This window comes from Lagenorhynchus albirostris, chromosome 20, assembly GCF_949774975.1.
Source record: "Lagenorhynchus albirostris chromosome 20, mLagAlb1.1, whole genome shotgun sequence".
In the NCBI taxonomy this organism is placed as follows: domain Eukaryota; kingdom Metazoa; phylum Chordata; class Mammalia; order Artiodactyla; family Delphinidae; genus Lagenorhynchus; species Lagenorhynchus albirostris.
In genome coordinates, this window is record NC_083114.1 from 2,752,281 (window position 1) to 2,773,427 (window position 21,147).

Genomic DNA, 21,147 nt, shown 5'->3' on the forward strand with positions numbered 1-21,147 from the left:
GTCCATCCCCTGCAGCCACACGTTGCCCAGGATTTACCTCCGTCTCTCCTTTTGCCCTCACCAGGCAGCTTTCCTCTCTACCAAGTCAGCTGACTTGTTTGCCGCATCCTCAGACATCCTCAGGGCTATACAGACCCTTCCGCAAACTCCGGGTCCGACTCCGGGTCCTGCAGGCCTCCCTTCTCACTTCCTCCCAAACTTCTTGAAGCTCTTGGTGCCGCTCTCTCACCACCCACTGACCCCGTCCTTCTGCACTGCCTGCCCCTCTTCATGGGCACTGCTTCCAGGGCCAGCCGTGGTCTCCCAAGGGGTGAAATGCAGCGGCCTTTTCTTCCTGAAGCCCTGCGCAGCGCTGGTCCCGTCGACAGCTCTGCGCTGTCTTTGCGCCACCAGACCCGATCCTCTTCCCCCATCCCGACTCAAGAGCTCGCCAAGCAACTGTTCTGGTTCTTGCTCCCTCGAGGCTATTCCCGGAGAGTTTCTCCATGGCTACAGCTTCTTCATGAGAATTATTTTTTTTTACGTGCTGTTGCAATTTTGATGATCTTAAAACGAACCCAAAAAAGTAAGCACCATTTGGATGAGCTCTCTATAGTTGGGTACCACCAGTTTCAGTGCCCATCCTGGACCGTCACACCAAGTGATGACTAAATAAAGTGATGGCATCTGACTGTAAGGAAGGCGCTGTTTCTAAACGTGGAGCCCTCGTGTGTGATGCTGGAATCACCTGCGATGTTGTGTTCTTCCTTGTTCATGATGGTAGGAACCACCCAATCAGCTGCTAAATCTGGCAAAGTCTCCTTCCATGAGACCTCCTGGCGCCTTGCTCTCCTCTATCGCACGGGCACGTCTTTGAACTGGAACTTGCCGACGCCTAGCTATGCTCCACGCCCCCAGTGCGTCCCTCACTGTTCCCAGGTTGATTTCCTAAAGCAAACCTGATCTGCCCACTGCCCTGCAGGAACCGCCCCGTGCTCCTCCCTGTACGACAGTCTCTATACAGGGACGGGTGCCCCCTGCCCAGCGAAACTACACTTGTGGTCTCAGCCACAGCCCCGTACTCAGCCTGCACACCGTGGCTCTGCTCTCCTCCTCTCACTGGACGTGTGGCCCCTGCCGGGAGGCCTGTTCCTCCCAACCCAGCACAGACGCCTCCACCTCCACAGGAGCCTTTTTTATCCACACTGTGCAACCTTAAATTTTCCTCTCTGATCCCCCGTAGCAACGTGTCTGGCTGTTTCTGACAGCGCCGTTTGTCCTGGATTTTGCTATTTGAGCACTGGTCTGATCCTCCTGCACCCACAGTGCCTTGCAGCCCAGTGGAAGCTACAAGTTAAGGCTCCCTTTCATCCTAAGCTGCCCTGGCTCCCTGGTTCAGCCCTCCTACCCCACCCCTTGGGACTCCAGGGTGTCCTGGTGAGCAGGCCAAGTGGCCGGGGGGACTCCACACCCCACCCTCTGGCTTTATGTCTGTATTTTTGTTTAGTTTAGTTCTGTTTTTTACATGTCTGCTCTTGTTTCTTGGCGTGTGACAGTGTCTCGGGTGCTTGCCAAGATCAGGGATGAACCCCTTCTCTGACATAACCCTAAATTTGGCTTTTTTAGAAAAAGGAATGAGGCAGACATTTCAGGCACCAGAAGACTGAGAGACCCATCGAAAGTTTAGGCTACGGCCCTTCCTCTGTTCTGAGAACATTATTACACAGCCTCTGCTCAGGGGAGCCCTTGTGTGTCTGGTGGGGAGAGGGGAGGAGTCCGGACACAGGCCTGGGCCTCTCCAGCAGAACCCGGTGACCTCTGAAGGGAGTTCAGTGAGCAGGTTCTGTTTTTCAGTTGCCACTAAGACAGCTAATAAATTAGCAATTTTTGGAAAAGAATTTCTCATTTTGCAAGCTTTGCACACTTTGTTGTGATACTAACATAAAACGCATCTTTCAGAGAAAGGAGAGCTACAGGTATACCTAACAGTCATGATTAGCTTTTTGTCCCTGAGAAAGGAAAATCCATTGTACGGTTAGGGTGGGGAGCCTATGTGGACGAGGGTCTCCTGGGACATCTGGTCGTTGTCTGGGCTCTTAAACTGCTTAAGGAGGGGCCCCTGTCGGAGTGGACACTTCACATACACAGGCTGGTCTATTTCACTTCTGTCTCTCTCTCTCTCTCTCTCTCTCTCTCTCTCTCCTTCCCTTTCTCCCCCTCCTCTTCCCCTGGTTTCTATTCCTCTCTACTCCTCTTCGGCTGGTCCCTGGCGAACAAGGGACGCCCCGCAGCCGCCCGCCCGCTTCCCAAGGTCCCCGCACCGGCCCCAGCTCGGCGGGTCCCCCGGGGTCTCGGGCGCACCCAGCGTCCCCGGACCCGCGTTGGCCTGGGCGCGGCTCCTGCAGCCCGAGGCCCGGCGCCTGGGCCCAGGTGATCTGCCAGCACTCCGCCCAACCGCCTCGGGTTAGTGCTGAACTCAGATGACCTTTGCCCGCCTGGATGACAGAGGAAGCCCCGGGGTTTAGAAATGTACCGGAGGGAGGCTGGGGAGGAGGCGGGCAGAGGAGCCACAGGACCAAATAAGGGCGTGCGCGGCGCCGTTGGGGCGGGGCGCGGTGATCAGCCCCCGGCCCGTGTCCCACGCCGGGGTCCCCACCGGCTAGCCCTTCTCCCAGGGGGACGGAGGGAGGGGGGAGGAGGAGGGCCCACCGCCCCCTTCACCCCTCCCGGGACGATGCCCCCATTGAGCCCGGGCAAGTCACTAGAAAGAGCAGAGCAGGTCGGAGTCCGAGGCTGCTCCGCCGGCAGGAAAACAAACTTTATTCTATGACCCTCACAGGCCGAGCACGAAGGTCTAGGGCAGGGCTAGGTTTGGGGCATTTTCCAGCGGAATTAACACAGCGTTTGCTAGCTGCACTCCGGGGAGGGCCGCTTCCTCGGCTGTGTCGGGTCGCGACCCGCCCGCTCGGGGTCGCAGGGCCGCGTCCTCACGAGGTGCTCCCCGCGCTTCTGCGGCCCCCGCCGGCCCGCAAGCCCTCCTCCCCGCACAGCAGCCGAGCCCCTTCCCCCGCCTCCCTGGGTCTTGCACCCGCGTTGGCGCCCGCGCTTGGCGCCGACTGCATGCGCAGCCCTCACGGGTAAACGTGCAGCGACCCTCCCCCTGGGAGCCCCGCCCTGCCGTGCCCTGCGCGGTGCGTGCCGGCACCACCCACGACGCCTCCCCGCGGCCAGGAGGCCGGCTGCCCGTCGCCCGGGCCAGCCCTGCCCCTGCGCGGTGTCTGCCACGCGTGCTCAGCCCTAAAGTACCGGAGAGCTGACCACCCCGCCCCCCGCCCCCGGAGATCAGTACCTGCCTCTTTCTCGTCCCGGACAGATGCACGATTCTGAGATGCCTGCCTTCTGCGCAGTCCTGCAGCCCGCGGGCCCCCGCAGCCAGCCCGCACCTCAGCACCGCCTCCCCTCCCCGTGCGGCTTCCCTCCTGCTCCCGGGTCACACCTCCCAATAGGCCTTCGTCCCGGTCCTGATTTCTGGGGAGCGCAGGCCAGGATACCTGGCCATTTGAACACACCCAGAGCCCTTTATTTGGAAGTTCTCTCACAGGCTGTTTTCAAAATTCAATTCCTCTACATAGATTTCCTCTTTCATATGAGTCTCATTCTTAAGTCAGGAGCAAAATTAAAGTTTACTAACTGGAGTTCTCTTTTTTGGTTTTGCTTTAACATTCCTTTCCTTGGGTGTATCTAAGTTTCTTTGCTTTTACTTTGAACATGCCCTAAAATTCTGTGTTATCTTTAGCATTTTTCATAAACCACAATTCAGGAAGTTAGAGAAATTGCTCCCTGGTGGCAGAACAACAGAACTGCCGGCCTCTTTCCCCCGGTAATTGCAGTGAAAGTGGTGTCTCTGCCTGATCGGACTTTGACTTTTAGGCTGATTATTTCCTTAGAGTCAATTTCTAGAAAGATAAGGTCAAAGAGCACGAATAATCGCACCGTAGCCAAACTGCCCTCGCAGATAGGTGCAGCCTTCAGCTCGGGGTGGGGGGTGGGGGACAGCCACGCCCTTTCCTGTGAGCCCTCCTCCACACCACGTCCTGCTTTCATTTTGCATTTGTTTTGACTCTTTCTGAGAATCAAAAGAATATATGCTGGCAGCTTGCATGTCTTGCTTTGTAAAATGCCTGTTTTCTTCAAACAATCTTTCCTAGGCCTTTTTAATGTTTTAAGTAGTCTCCAGGCTTCCTCTGTAAACGACCTTGGAAATTCCACCCCCATTCCTGGTTCTCCACGGCTGGCTTCTTTATCAGGAAACATCACCTGATTGACTAGAGATTTAGAGTGAAGTGGGGGGACCGCGGGCCTCTTGATGGTGACTTGCCTGACATTTCAGAGCAGCTCCAGCTTGACCATTTCTGGGCTGAAGGGCTCTGCAGGCGGGAATCCTCCTGGAAGGAGAAGCGTCGGGTAAGGGCGCCCGGTGCAACCCCTGCTTGCCCTTGTCCTCAGGTCTTCAGAGGTGTCACCTCTGCTCTACTTGGCCAAACCTGGCCAGAAACTTGTTTTCAGCCCACCATATCCTGTCTCAGCCAGAAAGGGTTACTCAGCTTTACATCTTAGCAGAGCTACCCAGGCATAGATCCATATTCTTTTCATTAAAGTTGCAATAAAAGCCAAGAAGGAGCTTGCTAATAATTAAAGGAAGTTTCTAGGACCTCTCAGTAGTTCGCCGTAGGCCTGCTCAGGTCTGGGTTCGGGGAGAGGAACGAGCAGCTGCAGAATACCTGTCAGCTGCTGAAGCACACGCATCACCTTTGCCTCAGGTAGGAGGGCGAGTCCAGACGTTCCTTAAATATGAAGCCTGACTACTCTTAGGGCTTGACCTCTGCTTTCCTATTGGCTTTGAATTACATCCACGTGATTTCCCAGGAGAGGGGTTGGTTAACAAGATGAAATTGGGGTCCTGACAACACACGTGTTCCCTTACAGCCCCACTCAGCCAGCCATGGTGCCTACTCCACGTGTAACTCATTCCCTTCCAACCCGCTCTCTCCAGCTGTCAAAGAATGTAAATGAACTGGCCTTTTCAGGGAGCTCTCAGGGATAAGGAAGTAGGTACAAAACACCTGAGTTGTTTAGAAAGAATGGAGCTCTTGATAAGAGTTGTCCCTGTTAGTCTTTCCTTCCAGCCTGTGAAGTGCACGGCTCTCTCTCCGTGATGGTGTTCCTTGTGAGTTAACATGCTTTCCACCTCCTCCTCTCTATTTTTTAAATTTTTTATACTGTTTCATTTGTTTATTTATTTATTTTTGGCCATGCCACACGGCATGTGGGATCTTGGTTCCCCAACCAGGGGTTGAACCCTGCAGAGGAGGCACGGAGTCTTAACCACTGGACCGCCAGGGAAGTCCCTTCACCTCCTCCTCTTAACACGGTTCCTCAGAGGGAGATCTACCCAGGTTCTCCTCACTTCACCTTTGACCCCGAAGGTACGTCTCTATGATTTTATCCCAAGGAAATACTGAGAGATGCATACAAACAGTTACGTATTAGGATGCTAGTTACCACCTTAGTTCAATAATAAAAATTGGAAACAACCTAAATAATCAATAAAACGGAGGCTTTACAAAATTCTGGCATATATAAATCAGGATCTGGTTAGAAAACCCACAATAACTACAATAACTGTGATAGGAGTTGCACCGTCTGGGCCTGGTGTGAAGGGCCAGGGCTCCTTCTCTGTGGTGACTCCGCCGTGTCTGGCTTTCATACCTAAGGCTACTTCACGCACCAAGACGGCTGCTTCAACTCCAGTCACCCCCCACCCCCCACCCCACCCCACCCCCGCCAACTCCGGCCAGCGAGAAGCAGGACAGCACAAAGGAACACAGGGCAAAGGCCATTCACCAGCCCTCCCTTAAGGAGGGGTCCAACGGCTGACTCACACTTGTGTTTACACCTCTGCCGGCATGTTTATCTAAGGCGGGATTGTTAATCCATCAGAGAAGAAAGGAACTATTGCAGAAGCTATTACTTGGACCCAAGCCTTGAGTTGATTAGGGTTGAACTTTAGGAAGAAGACAACTCACGTCGCTGGTCTCAAAGGAGTCACTTTTTCTACGTTTCTCTGTTTGAAGTTTCCCACTGTCAAATTTTATATTTTCCTGCCTTGAGGGGAAGTGGTCCCATTGGGATGCCTTTTGCTCCCCTCTGCAATTCATATATATATATTTATAGATATATATATCTTTTTTTTTGTCCCTAATCTGTTTTATAAAATTGCTATCTTCCAAAGCTCTTACTTGTATGTTCCAACCCCCAAAGGCGGGCAGGTACACCTGCCTGTGGCTCAGCCACTATTCAGCTCCCCAGCGCGTCGGTGCCTGGCACACGGCAGATCCCGTTTATTGCTGTTGCTTATTTACATAAACTGGGTTGACTTGAATTGTGCAAAGTACCACGTGAGACATAGGTGAGACACAGGTCTGTTCTCATACTTGGCTACAGGTAGAGAGACACACAAAACAACGGAAATTAGCAGAATGTTGCACTCATTAGGTGCGAAGTGGGGCCGTCCGAGCCATAGTTGGTAGAAAAGTTCAGTAAGGTTCCTAAATGCAAGGAAGTTCGTAGTGAAGAATTTGGCCAAGTTCAAAAAGAGGTCTGGCCTTTGCGCTTGGCCTCTGGGGAGTAACCTCTGGCACACCTGATGGCAGTGCCTTTGTTTGGGGAGGGGGTGGCATCACATCGGAGCTTCGGGTGGGGCTGTGGGTCACCTGGAGGCTGAGATCAACCACCTGGGCTGCCGGTCAGCAACCAATGAATCCTAAGTGATGGAGCCCCGATAAGAACTCTGACCACAAAGCTCGCGTGAGCGCCCCCGGTTGGCGGCGATGCTCCGTGTGTACCGTGACACGTCAGTGCTGGGAGAATAGCGCCCAGACTCCACAGGCAGAGGACAACAGACCATCCGCCTTTAGCATGCCCCCGGACGCTGCCCTATGTGTCTCTTCCTTTTCTGATTTTACTCTGTATCCTTTCCCGGTGAAAACCTGTTAACTGTGCACATCACAGCTCTCGGTGAGTTCTGCGAGTCCTTCCAGGGAATTATCACCCCGAGGGTGGCCGGGGGAACCCCTGGACTTGCAGTTATTTTCAGAAATGAGGGCCCCAAACTCCATCCAGAAGGGTCCGTGGAGGAGGCTCCACAGGATGTGTGAGATTTGGCTGGGTAGAAAGAAGAGCAGAGAGGAATCCCAAGTTATCAGAGGCCGGAGGCCACACGAAGGGAGGACTCCAGCGACAGGGAAGCAGAAGGCTGTTTTCCTCACTTTGATGATTTCACCTCCCCAGGATGACGTCACGTTCCAGTCCCACCACAGACACACTTAGAGCAAGATAGCGTGAGACTTTGGGGAGACAATCTCTACATGCTCAGCCCTCATCAGAGCCACAGATCGGCAGCCACTGGGGGACACTAGTCCAAAATCAATCTCAGTTATTCCTCATGATGACAAGTAATCCCTCTGTCTCTTGGGAAATAGGAAAACATTACAAAATACTAAGGGGAAGACAACATTTAACACGTGCCTACTCTGTGCCAGGCACTATTCCAGTGCAAAATACCCAGTAATGAACAAACCTCCCTCAGAAGCTTCTTGCAACATAAAGTCCTAGAAGTCAGGGCTCTCAGGAGGTGTGGCCCAGGTTCTCCCAGCTTTCCCGATGACACAGCGCGTGCCCCAGTCACCTGGTGAGCAGGGAGCTGGAACTCGGGTGTTCTGTGGTCCGTCCTGGCATCACATTGCCTCCTGGTGACACTGGACCACTCTGAGCGTGGGCGGGGCCCCATCCCTGAGCTGCGGGGGTGAAGCTGCCCATCAACCGCTGCCACGCCTCCCTTCCCTGAGACTGGAATCCTGCTTCGTGGCAGTGGCCTCCACACCCGAGCAGCTAGTGGGCGACGGCATGCCCAGAGGGGTGGACAACGGCGACAGGCAGGTGGCTGGACTGCTGTTGCCCTTCGAAGGCTTAGGGTCAAGACGGGGACGCAGGGACTTCCCTGGCGGCCCGGTGGCCAAGACTCCGCACTCCCAATGCAGGGGACGCAGGTTCGATCCCTGGTCGGGAAACTAGGTCCCACGTGATGCAACTAAGACCCGGTGCAGCCAAATAAATAAATATTTTTTAAAAAACAAACAAACTGGGATGCAGTTGAAAGCAGACGTGCACTGGGCCCCTGCTGGGAGCACTACCAAACACCTTATGCCTTTGCTCAGGACCAGTGGACACCACACTTTCCAGGCTTCCTTGCCAGTCACCTGGCTTCTCAATAGGTTTGACAATAGGTGGCTGTGATGGGAGACTGAAGGCAGAGGAAGGGAAAACCAGGGCCTCTCCTGCTCCCTCCACCTCGGGCAGCACCTCCGTCAGCAGCTAAATGTTCTCTGTGACTCCAGCCACTGCCCTTGTAGTTCCCACCATCACCCCGTCTCTAGACTCTGATGTCCCACCCTAGAGGTGACAGTGGCTTCTCCAGTCTCTGATCGTCTCCTTGTTCCCTGCTGGGCCTCTCAGCTCTTCCCATCAATGGGGTAAGCAATTCTCTGTATTAAATTCCCTCTGAAATCCCTGGTGGTTTCTGTTTTCCTAGCTGGCCCTGACTGTTCGATGGCTAACGTAGCAGCTGGCCATCGGGGAACTTACAATAGGTTAGAGAATCAAGAATTAAATATAGGCAAAATGCTAGTAAAATAAAATGTAGAAATTCTGTACATATGCTAAAAATGACTAAATTGTACATTTTAAATGGGTAGGTTTTATAGTATGTAAATTATGCCTCAATAAAGTTGTTTTAAAATATCCAGGAAAAGATGAAGTAAAATGGAGGGTGAGTAGATGAGACAAGTGATCCCCACACAGCCCTTATCACAGCCCCCTGACAAAAAGAAACAAAATCTGAGTACGCGCTGCCAATGTTTGTGGGCTTCCTTAAATTGTATACGTGTCAAACTCTGTTAACGTATGTTACCTTATAAAATAGCTACAAGATAGACATTTAAACAGAGAGAGAAACGTAACTAGAAATTCTGGCGATGTCTTGCTTAACCTCAGTGGATCATCTCACACATCTCCTGGGATGCCTACACCCCACTGTGAACCCAGAGACCGCTGATGCAGGCAGTCAGCACAGAGATATCTGCAAGGGACTTCCAGAGCAAGGAAAAACGATGGGGGACCCCTTCCCTCCTGCCTTCCTTTCTGAAGGGGCCTAGATTAGGCTAATGCCTCAATAACAGCCACCACTTTATGACCCTCTTCTGACATTTACACATCGCTTTACAGTTTTAGAATGTAAAGTTTCTCACGTAGGTTATCTCACTTACTCGCCCAAGTCAAGAGAAGAGGGTCAAATAGGAGACAGACTGGGGAGATCTCGAATGCCTGACCAAGAGGAGTTTGGACTAGATCCCAAGAGCGGTGCTGCCACATCAGATGTATCGGGTTACAGAGGGGGGCGGGTGTCGACAGTCCAGAGTCCCCCAAATAGCTGACTTCCTCTTTCAGGGTAGAGGCCCTGAGAGAACCTCAGGGAGCAATACTTATTCCCGTGGGCCTGGCTCTGAGGGAGGTGCCCAGAAGGCGGCAGCGAGCTCCCCACTCGGGGCCTCCCCTTTCAGCACTTCAGGCCCGAGAACTAGGCTTAGCCAACAGCCATCCTACCCTTCCTCTCACACTGCTTTTCCATCCACGTGACCATTATTGGTAAATCCAGTTTCCAAAAGGACGCCTTGGTACCTGTACGTGGGCCTCCCAGCCAGGGGCGAGTGTGCAGCTCACTCCAGGGTACCTTCCCGTCTCTCTTGCTCTTGAGCTCCATCCCATATTCAGGCCATGTTCTCCATCCCATATTCAGCTCCCTCCCGGGGGACAAGGCAGGACTTTGTCCTGGTCCCTCCCTCTCCCTTTCTCCCTGTCCCGTCCCCCAGCTGAGCTGTCTGTCCTGTCGCGGCTGGCAGGACAGTGCTCTGAAAAGCCTGAAGCCAGCTCTGCAGGGGGCTCCCCAGGGTGCGGAAGAGGTAGCCAAGGAAGCACAGGAAGTAGCTGTGTTATCTAGTGCTGAGGTTCATGTCCTTTTCCTACTGAAAAACCTTCAGCGACTCTCCTTTGACCAAAGTCCTAAGTGGGGCCCTTAACGGCCCTTGTCCACGGAGAGGTGACAGCCACCTGCCAGGTGGGGAGCGGAGAGGCCCGTGTCCTCCCAGTAGCGGGTGGGTGTTGCCGGGACCTGAGCCGGCAGAGATGGCCATCTATGTGTAAGACTGAACAATATCTTCAAACAGAAGGCAGACCATGGCCTTGGCCTCAGCTCAGCAGGTGGCAGGGGGAGGGAGCAGTAAGGCTTGGAGTCACCTGCAGAGGCCTCTGCCCCTGAGGGTGCCCGGCGGGATGGGGCTGCAGTGCTCCCCAGGGCTGAAACCTCTCTGCTCTACAGTCAGCAAACCTGGGTCAAATCCATCCCTCACGACCTTGCAACAAACAGGCTACTTAACTTCATCCATCGAGGCTCCTTCACACCTGTCTGAGGTTAAATGAAGCAACTCCCGTACTTTTATCAACGCGCCGTTCCTCTGACTCTTACAAAGACACGTGTCCCTCTGCCCTGCGTCCGAGCTCGTGGGTACCACACCTGTCCCCAGCTCATGGACAGAGTCGTGTCTCGCTGATGTCTGCTCCCTCCCCGGCCACGAGCCAAAGCCCCCAGAGCGCAGTGTTTCATCCGGATGCCGCTGCCTCCCCCCCGCCCCCCACACCTACCGGAGCCCCCAGGGGAAGCCTGTACCGGGTTAGAAATGGTTTCCAGGTTGTGCTTCTTCCTTCCAGGGATTTCCCAGATGACCCCGGCGTGTGGTGGGACACCGAACGGGTGGCCGACGTCCTCCTCCGGCACGTAGAGGCCAGCCGCGTCAGCCTGGTAAGGGGATGCCTTCCGCTCGAAGCAGAGGCCCAGCTGCATCTGCCTGAAACCCACCGAGGAAAACACACACCTTTCCTGAGTAGCTGAAATCCCAGCGCTCAGACACAGGCAGAGATTTTTCCACAGTGCGCCCTCCTCACCCACCCACTCCCACCCCTGTGCTGCCGCCTGAAGCCTCAGGACCCCGCGAGCTGCGCCACGACCGCTGGCACAGAGCTTTCTACCAAGCGTCTTAGTTTTAAGGTATCATTGCAACTTTGGAGGTAAGTGTTGTTATCATGCTCACTTTACACTGAGGAAGTTGCCCCCGGAGGCCCCCAGCTGCCCAGGCCGCCAAGTGTGAAGCTGGGATTTTAAGCCTGGAGTCCTCACTCCAGAAGCTGCGAGGATACATTCACAGCCCCTGCAGGGAGAACGCTCTGGTCACGATTGGAGCTCTAGTGGGCATTCAATGCACCTGCAGAGGCGGACGGCCCAGCTACACCCACCTCGACTCTCGGGCCCCACCGGCCCGGGCCCCGCCAGCGGTCGATCTTACGCTCCAAGAAGGTGTCCACCTCTAAAATAAGAACGCTAACCCTTCAGGAGTTAAGACCTAAATCCTACCATTCAGACCCAGCCACTTGCTTTGAGTTTTGATGAAGCCTCGTTGAAAGATGATCCCTGCTGTTAAGCTTTTATCGGTGATGAGTTCTCCAGGTGAACGGATTTGTTAGACCTTTGTTAAGAGCAGATTTTCGTGGATATATTAGACCGTCTTTGAGCTCTAATGACAGAAATGCAGCGGGAACTTCGTCCACATGGGCCAAAGGGGCACCTAACTGGCTGGCTCTGACCCACGCAAGGCGGAGGTGCAGGGCTCTGCACTGACTTCCCTCTTTGTTCTGGCTGGAAATATGGTCACCAGAGCCGCAGGCCCACCCCTCCCAGCTGTACTTCCCACAGGGTCTGAGGGTCACAGCTGGAGGGTTCACCGCCCGGGCCTGCTGCCTGGCCTGGGCCCCCTTGCCCGCCACCCCCCACGCCATGCTCAGAACCTCTCAGGGCCCCAAGCCTGGCAGGGGGGCAGAGCTGGTCCTCCGGGCTTGCCTGGGGTACAGGGCGGGGCCTGTGAGGTGGGCACAGTGGCCCTCGGCACCCCGGCTTCCCCAGGACCGGTCCCCAAACTCTCCCCTCCCCCGCTTTGGTGCATGGGAACGGCTGGTTTCCCAGTAACTCCTGCTTGTAGGATAAACTCCCATCTTTGTGAACTTGGCCGTCTCTGACCTGGACCTTCCTTCGGTGCTCTTCGCTGATGAACAGGGTTGGTCCTTACTGAGGGGCCGGGTTGTTGTTTAGACCATGTTGCAGCCATGGGCCTGAACATCCAGGGAGGAGCTTCAGGACACAGACGCTCTGCGTGCCTTTCCTGCTCTCAGAAGAGCCTCCCAAGTTTGTGTCCCAGAAAAGTGATTTGTGGTCCAGGCCCGGCTTAAGACCGCCTTCTCCAAGAAGCTTTCCCTGACTTCTTCAGCCCTCTTTGAGACAGCATTTGTCGTGTGTCCTGCACCTGTGACATGAGTTGCTGTTTATCCTCTAAAGTACAGACCATGTCTTGTGAGCCACTATCTTCAAGAAGCGAGAGCAACCCCACTGTTCCCTCTTGTTTACTGGGGTCTGGGTAAGACTTCATTTGCCCAGAGATTTCTGCAGTTTAGCGGGGAAGGTGGATGGAGTTCTGCAAAGAACCGCAGACGCCATCGCTGTCAGGCCCTAACCTGCACAAGTCCAGGGCTAGAGGCAGATCAGCTCAGCCCTCCTCGAAGCAGGAAGAGAGGGGGCTCATCAGAAGGTATAGGATGAAGAGAAACAAGGCCCTGAGGAATTTCAGAAGTGATGGAGCCAACGTGCAGTGGCCCCAAGTTCCCAGACCAGGGAGTGCGCCCCAGCTCACCAGTGACAGCCCGGCCCCGGCATCACCTCCACCCAAGGGCAGCAGACACTCGGCCCTGACTGCTCTCCAGGTCCTACACTCCCACATGGCTTCACTTGACCTTCACCTCGACCCAGAGAGGAAAGGCGGGCAGGCCTCACTCATCCCATCTCACAGAAGAGGAGACCAAGACACTGAAAGTTGACATCACTCCCAGGGTGACATGCTGCGACATGCCTGAGGGGCGGGGGCAGCTAGCGTCAGAGGTGGGAGTGGACACAGGGCCCACACTGGGCTGCGGGGAAGGGTGGGCTCAGAACAGGGTACCTGAGTTCTGGGGTGACCTTTTTTTAATACAGTATATTTTTTAGAGCAGTTTTAGGTTCGCAGCAGAATTGAGCAGAAAGGACATACATATACTCCCCGAGCCTACAATGTGTTACAGTGAGTGAACCAGCGCTGACACAGTATCATCACCCCAAGTCCTGGTTCACATTAGGGTTCAGTTCTGGTGCTGCATGTCCTGTGGGTTTTGACAAATGTATGACACGTATCCACCATAATGCGATTAGCTTATATGCCTTTTTAAAAAAAATTTCGGGACTTCCCTGGTGGCGCAGTGGTTAAGAATCCACCTGCCAATGCAGGGGACACGGGCTCGAGCCCTGGTCCGGGAAGATCCCACATGCCGCGGAGCAACTAGGCCCGTGCACCACAACTACTGAGCCTGTACTCTAGAGCCCACGAGCCACAACTACTGAGCCTGCGCTCTAGAGCCCGCGAGCCACAACTACTGAAGCCTGCGCGCCTAGAGCCCATGCTCTGCAATAAGAGAAGCCACCTCAGTGAGAAGCCCGCACACCGCAACGAAGAGTAGCCCCCGCTCACCTCAACTAGAGAAAGCCCACGTGCAGCAACGAAGACCCAACACAGCCAAAAATAAATAAAATAAATAAATTTATTAAAAAAAAGAGCGAACAGTCAAACCCACAGTCACGGTCTCCACACAGTCGGCCGAGCAATGGTCACACCCCCGACCCGCTCCCACGTCAGTTCAGATACACTCAGAACGTGAACAGGCACAGGGTCTGGGGCCTCCTGTCCTTCCCGGGCCGCGGGGACGAGGTGGGAGAGACAGGTTCGGCCCGGAGTGAAAGCCTGTGTGTCTCTGCAGGTGGTGACCTTTGACGCGGGGGGTGTGAGCGGCCACAGCAACCACGTGGCTCTGTATGCGGCTGCCAGGTAGGGCACTCTGGTTTCCCCGTCACTGTCCCCCCTCGGGCCATCAGAGAGCCATGCTCTCTCACCACCTGCTTCCGGGGCAGTCGCCCTCGGGTCCTGGTATTATGGTCTCGTCTCCTGAACAGCTGAGTTTCCCCACCCCCGGATACGCCAAGTGGGGGAACGGATTTGATCTATCCCTCTGCTTTGGCCACAGAAAGCTTTAGGGCCGAATCTCAGCTCCTTGTAGCGCATGCACAGGACTAGGGACTGAGCTCTGGGGATCGGCGGCCCTCCTGGCTGCACCCTCTTTCCCTCCTCTAACCCCAGCTTGTTTGCTCTCTCCTGCTGTGTATTCTGTGCACAATTTCAGACCTTGCTTTGGAGAAGGAGGATGTGCATGTCATAGGAAACCTCACTTGCCCTTTGCAGCCTCTCCACGTGACTGACACGCACCTGCATTTCACCAGTAAAAACCCGATCCTCACACATCTTGAGGGATTTCCTCGGGGTCATGGAGACCTAGAGCATGTGTCCTGACCTCTGAAGCCGTGCTCCCCCTGGGCCCGTAAGCAGCTTGCTGGACGGGCCTGGGGAAGGAGGGGGCAGGCTGACGTGAAGGACTGATTTTATGACCCTCTTCTGAACGCGCCCAACGCTTTTCAGGGCTTGCAGTGCCGTTTCCAGGCTCATCTCCAGGGCCCCTCCCTCCTCCACTTAGATGCTGCCTCCCAGCTCTTTCCCTGGAGATCATCCCCAGGGCTGTACCCAGAGCGCAGGACAAGTGGCCTCTGACCTCAGGGTTTTCTATTCCTCAGGTTCTGCGGGGGGGGGGGGGGGGGTCTGTGTGTGTGTCTATGTGTATCTGTGTGTGAGGCCTGTAAGTTCATCCGTTCCCTCAGGCTCTGCGGGTGTGTGTGTGTGTGTGTGTGTGTGTGTGTGTGTGTGTGTGTGTGTGTGTGTGTGTGTGTGTGTGTGTGTGTGTGTGTGTGTGTGTGTGTGTGTGTGTGTGTGTGTGTGTGTGTGTGTGTGTGTCAGGCCTGTAAGTTCATCCGTTTCCTCCCAGCTTCTCAACTTTAACTCCTGCTCTGGGGAATCCCTTCCAGATGAGTGCGTATGTCTGTGTGTTGGTGGACGAGTGCGTGTGTCTGTGTGTTGGTGCGGGGAGGGGACTCTGCCCCATGCCTCCATCCCTCAGCTTTCAAAACAAGTTCATTGCTGGTGGACCCACCTCACCCCTCCTCTTAAGGTAGTGAGCACAGAAGGGCCTCTAAGGTCAGAAGGGGTGGGGCAGGGCGTCAAATAGGAGAAACGGGCATCAGAGAGGAAACACCAATTAACATTTTCAATATTCTCCACCACTCTCACATCTCAATTTCAAAAGAGAAAAACTTCACAGAGTCCACTGTCCTTACCTTCCTATCTGTTGGGCAAAGCTTGGACCAGGGCACTTCATAAGCCACTGGCCACCTCCGGATCGGCTGACCTTGGGTAAGGGACCCACCCTGGCCCCTTCAGCTGTAGCCAAAGGTGTGGAATCCAGGGACTCTATATGATGACTTGTGCTCAAGAAACTGCCTAGAAACCAACAGTGGAGGGACCCCAGGGTGGGACAGGCGTGGCCCTGAAGGCCCTGCCTGTTAGCTGCAGAGGGATGCTCACTGTCACCTGTCCTTTCCCTCCTCCAGGACCCTGCACGCACAAGGGAAGTTACCTAAAGGTAAGGCCTGTCCCTCCCGTAAAAGGTCACCGTTACCATCCCTCTAGGGTGAAACTGGTAAATATACAGAGAGCTGCCCTCAGCCAGGCCGGGCAGGGCGGGTGTCGGGGGATGCAGGCCCACACTCTCCTGACTCAGCTCAGCGTGCCTGTCACGGCGGGTCCCCAGGTCTCGAAATCAGGTTGTATCCACTGGGAAGTATCCTCCGGGTGTGAGGGAGGAGCGTGCAGTCGGGGTTCTCCAGAGAAACAGAACCAAACAGGACACACAGATAGATAGCTATGGTGGTATGTGCACTTATATATATACATATAAAATAAGGAATTGGCTCACATGATTACGGAGGCTGAGAGATCCACCGTCGGCAAGCCGGGGGCCCAGGAGAGCTGGGGCGTCACTCGGCCTGAGTCCAGAGGCCTGAGAACAGGGGAGCCGATAGTATAGATCTCAGTCTCGGGGCAGAAGACCGATGTCCTGCTCTGCAGTCAGACAGACAGGAATGGAGTCTCCCTTCCTCCACCTGTTCTGTCCGGGCCCTCAATGGATTGGGGGAGGCCCACCCATGCTGGGGAAGCCTTCTGCTTTACCAAGTCATCCAATTCAAACGTGAAACACAGACACACCCAGAAACAACGTTTAGCCAAGCATCTGAGCACCCAGGACCCAGTCGGGTTGACAAAGGAGGTTAACCTCCTCCGTAGGCCTTGCCCCTCACCTGCCTGGTTTCTCCCTGGCCAGGTCTGTTCCGCCTCTGGTATCCTTTCAGGACGTCCACCGAAACTCACACCCATCCCCCAGTTAACTGGCCAGGCTGTGGGTGACGCATGGGTGCTGGACGGGTCTGAAACTCTTCCCAACTCACAGGAAGGCGTCTGACCCGCTTGGCCAGTTTCTGTGCGACACCCCCTAACCTCCCTGAGCTGGTTTCTGTCACGATGTGCACCCTCACAGGAGAACCCTGGGGATGGAATGATGGCCTTTCTGGCTGGCAGTGCCACGGGGGCTTCGGAACATGACCCTAGTGTGTTTGATTCTTGTATCAACCCTGGGAAACAGGCCGGTCCCACACTCGTGACCAACACCATCATACAGATGGGGAAACTGAGGCTCAGAGAGCTGAAAGGACTTCCCCAAGCCCGTCAGTTCTTTAGTGACGAGCAGGAACCGGGTCTCTGGCCTCCCAGGACAGAAATCCTATCTGCATCCCCTCTCCCTGGGCCTTGACCCCAGCCTCTAGCAGCCGACCCTTCCCTGCTGGGGGCACAGAGCAGGTAGAGGGCGGCCGTCAGGTGTTCTGGGGCCCTTTCACCCTTCTTATCTGTGAGAATGATGGGCAAAGAGCAGCTCTGCTGACACTGCCCTGCCCTGAGCCCGGAGCAAGGGGTGGGCACCCAGGAAGATCTACCTGAAGCAGCAAGTCTCCGCTCTGCCCGCCCCCCAGGGTGCTCGGTGCTCACGCTTCAGTCTGTGAACCTGCTGCGCAAGTACCTGTCGCTGCTGGACCTGCCCTGCTCCCTGCTGTGTGCCCGCGATGCCCTCTTCGTGCTCAGTCGCCGAGAGGCGGCCCAGGCCCAGGTGAGGACCGCCCCGCCACCCCCGTGCTCCCCCCCAGGTCTGCGCCCCGTCCCTGGCTCTTCAAAGCCCCTCACCGAGGCCTTCCACTGTCCCCAGAGCTGGCCCTCAGCCAGACCCTGGGAGCCGCAGACCAGGGACTTGCACATTTTCTTCTGATTATAGAAATAATATGTGCTGGAAAAAAGGCAATTAACAATACAGGCTCAGTGTAGAAAATCTGGAAATACAGAAAAGAAGAAACCCCACTGCCTGCAAGCCCACCCCTCAGGGGTAGCCACTCTTGACAGTATATACGCCCTCCATAAAGAGTATTCATGCACAGGCATTTAGAGTGGGGGACACAGAGCCTGCTTATTGGAAACCTACTTTAGCAACATCACGACCATTTTCTCCAGGGTTATTAGGTGTTCACATTGTAATGTCTGCCTGTGTTCCATGGCATGGGCGCACCATAAAATAGGTCACACACCCCTTACGGTTGAACATCTCGATTTACCGGTTTTTCCCTGCTACACGTGGACCGGTGCTCCCAGCTTGAGCCAAGAGGAACTCAGACCTGCCAGGAGCCTCTGTAAAGAGCCACTGGGGCTGACCACGGGTTGCCGGCTGAGGAGTCAGGCCCAGCGAGGCCCTCCTGGTGAAGACTCTTGGTGGTCGGTGGGGCAGGTGGTCTGAGAGGCTGCTGAGGAGTTCTAGCCTTGACCCTTTCCATTTCTGCTATCCAGGTGGAAAGGTTCAAAGGCTAGAACCCATGTTGAGCCGTTAAATGACATAGGTGTGTAAACGGCTATCATTTTCTGGGAAGCAACAGTAGTAAATATCAGAAGTCTTCTCAGAAGTTGTACTTCCCTTCTGAAGTTCTTAATACGTTAAGTAGACACAAGCGGGTTGCAGAGCAATATATCAATAAATCTATACTTTCTCTGACCCACTAATTTTGATTTCCAGAATTTTATCCTAAAGAAGTAAAGTTGTGTCCAGAGACTGATGTATAAGAATGTTCACTAGTATAATTTACGAGGCCCAAAAAAGGAGCTAAGATTATTTAGCAGGTGAATGATGTGGTACTATATAATCAGAAAAATCATAGTTTTGAAACACACGTAGTGAAAATGTTCCAAAAGTAGGGAGGAAATAGAAACAATTTTGATATTTTGCAGTATTCCTTTGAAATTTCTGAACGAAAAGTAATAGGAAGAAAAGCTTGTAAAAAGCCAAACTGGCCGTAAATATATAATTACTGTAAGCGCCCATCTTATTGAGTGGGTGCTGCAGCCACTGAAAGACGAGGGAATCTACAAAATTGGCCACCTGGGCAGCAGGATGTGGGAAGCCCCTGTGACTCGGAATCTCTCACAAGTAGACAAGTGTGTTTGGACCACAGAGTTCCTATCTTCCCTCAACGTTTTTCTAAAATGAGCCTTTTATTCTCACTATGGTCTTCAAAACTGAAACATTATTCTGTGAGTTCACACATCCACTTTGTTTCTGAAAGTCATTTTTATTTAAAAATTTTAGTTGTACTTCCTGTTGAAACCATGCTATGTAATATTTTGCCTGAATGTGGTGATAATTCTCTTTATCAACTTAAAGCTTGCAGGCATCACAGGGGTGTTTACATCCCTAAAGCCACGGATGTTCCAATAGTGAATATAAAATGAGTTTTTTACGTAGAGGTTTGCAATGATATTAGCTTAGATTATAAGCATTAATTATGGTACTTAGAGAAAAACAGGAACCGTTTATATAGGTTACATCTAGTTAAATCAGTTGTTATGATCTATTCTGTTTAAAGACTGAGCTACACTAGATCTGAATAACAGGATAACGTTTCCCCCACTGCATGGCAGGGAGAGCCAGTACATATGGGTACTATTCCTTTTCTTCTTCTTCTAAGAGTGACTGTAATTGCCCAGCTTGGCTAATCCATAGGCGTCTGGGCACAAAATAGCCCTATACGAGTTATATATGCAGGGTAGCGGAGCCAGGGATTAAGAATGTAGGCTCCACAGTCAACCAGATGGCTCTGGGTTCGATCTCAGCTTTACTCCCTACTTGCTATTTGAGACTGATGAATCAGTTTCCTCATCTGTTAAAAAAAAAAAAAAGCAATAATAATAGTCCTTTACTCACACGGTTGTTAAACTGAGGTAGCGCTCAGCTGCATCAGCATCCTCTGCTGTTATCACATCGGGTATCAGGAGACTGAAGGGGGTGTCCAATCCAGAGGGGTTCGAAGGGCACAGCAGAAGCCAGATCAGGCCATAGCTTGCAGTATGTGGGTGGGAGGAGGCCTGAAGGAGAGGAAGCAGAGTGAAAACAACCAACCACCGGCGCCAGCACTCACGACCAGTCCTCTGATTCTTCCAGAGAGCCATGTCCTGCCACCGCAGCCAGCTGCTCTGGTTCCGCCACCTCTATGTGCTCTTCTCCCGGTACATGAGAATCAACTCTCTGCACTTCCTCTGAGCTGGGAAGGGCTCTCAGACCCAAGGAACAGAGAGAAAAATGGCCAGGGAGCCCAGGGTGTGTCTGGAGCGGCTCATCTCCCTGAGACAAGGAGATCCCAGCATAAGACTGAGTCCCGGCCCCTCTCCTCCAAGCTGCCCGGCCTCTAAGGAAAGGGAGGCCCTGCAGGCCACCGGGCTGTCCAGAATTGAGCTTCTTCCTGTGGGGAGCAAATCCACAACCACCGGAACACACACCACCCGAGGACAACAGCCACCCTGCCGGCTTCTCAAGCTCTTGTGCAAGACAGTTTACATAATGCACAATGTATGTCAACCCCCTAACACACACGCGATTGTTGTAAATGAATGTAAAGTGCTCTGAAATCCCTTCTTAAATGCAATGTATTTTTACGTTGTTTCCAAAGCAGCCTCATCAGACATAAACACACACAAAAGAATGGTCTAGGGCTTCCTTGGTGGTACAGTGGTTAGGAATCCGCCTGCCAATGCAGGGGACGCAGGTTCGAGCCCTGGTCCGGGAAGATCCCACATGCCGCGGAGCAACTAAGTCCGTGCGCCACACCTACTGAGCCTGCGCTCTGGAGCCCATGCGTCTAGAGCCCGTGCTCCGCAACAAGAGAAGCCACCGCAATGAGAAGCCCGCGCACCGCAGCAAAAAGTAGCCCCCGCTTGCCTCAACTAGAGAAAAGCCCAGTGCAGCAACAAAGACCCAGTGCAGACAAATTAATTAATTAAATTAATTAATTAATTTAAAAAAAGAAGAATGGTCTATACTGAATTAGTTCAACCATAATTCCTTGGATTTATCTTCGTGGCCTACATATCAGATTTGAATCTAGGGAAGACATGTCCGTTTAACGGCATACAATCAAATATCTCACATATCAGTCTTTTGGGAGAAGCAGGAAATAGGAAGAGAGACCTGGAGCTTAACACTCAGGAACCTATGTCCTAAAATGGTGCTACAAATAAAAGGGCAGCAAGGGGTCTGGCTTGGAAGCTATTCCGAGTCCAGCTGGTGGTCCAGGAAGTGGCCCAAAGAGGGGAAGCTCCAATTCAGAAAGAGAGAAGACAAACGTGCCGTTACTGGGAACAGAATGGATAGGACAGCCACAAAAATGGAAGAGACTGAGAAAACTATAGGAGATGATATGCACAGTCCAGGACAACAAAACTGAAAATCGAAAGGAAATGGATGACTTCCGAGTACATGTTGGACCACCGCCAGACCCTACCGTAATGTCACAGATAGGGTCCAAACACTTCAATCCCATAAAATGCAGGGTTGCATCAC

General features: G+C 53.5%; 1 protein-coding gene across 2 annotated transcripts in view; it reads left to right on the top strand.

Annotated features, from left to right (window-relative positions):
* PIGL (phosphatidylinositol glycan anchor biosynthesis class L) overlaps positions 1–20,216 on the top strand; it is a 50,570-nt gene extending 30,354 nt beyond the window's left edge. Inside the window, exons 3-7 of one of the 2 annotated variants that reach the window (XM_060135360.1) lie at positions 10,861–10,951; positions 14,041–14,108; positions 15,776–15,807; positions 17,249–17,382; positions 19,753–20,216. In XM_060135360.1, the coding sequence (XP_059991343.1) occupies positions 10,861–10,951; positions 14,041–14,108; positions 15,776–15,807; positions 17,249–17,382; positions 19,753–19,851 (424 nt within the window). In that variant the 3' untranslated portion in view covers positions 19,852–20,216. Of the gene's footprint in view, positions 1–10,860; positions 10,952–14,040; positions 14,109–15,775; positions 15,808–17,248; positions 17,383–17,842; positions 18,865–19,752 lie in introns of those variants that run through there. The other variant, XM_060135361.1, reaches the window with a different exon arrangement.
* Positions 20,217–21,147: the final 931 nt, after the last annotated feature.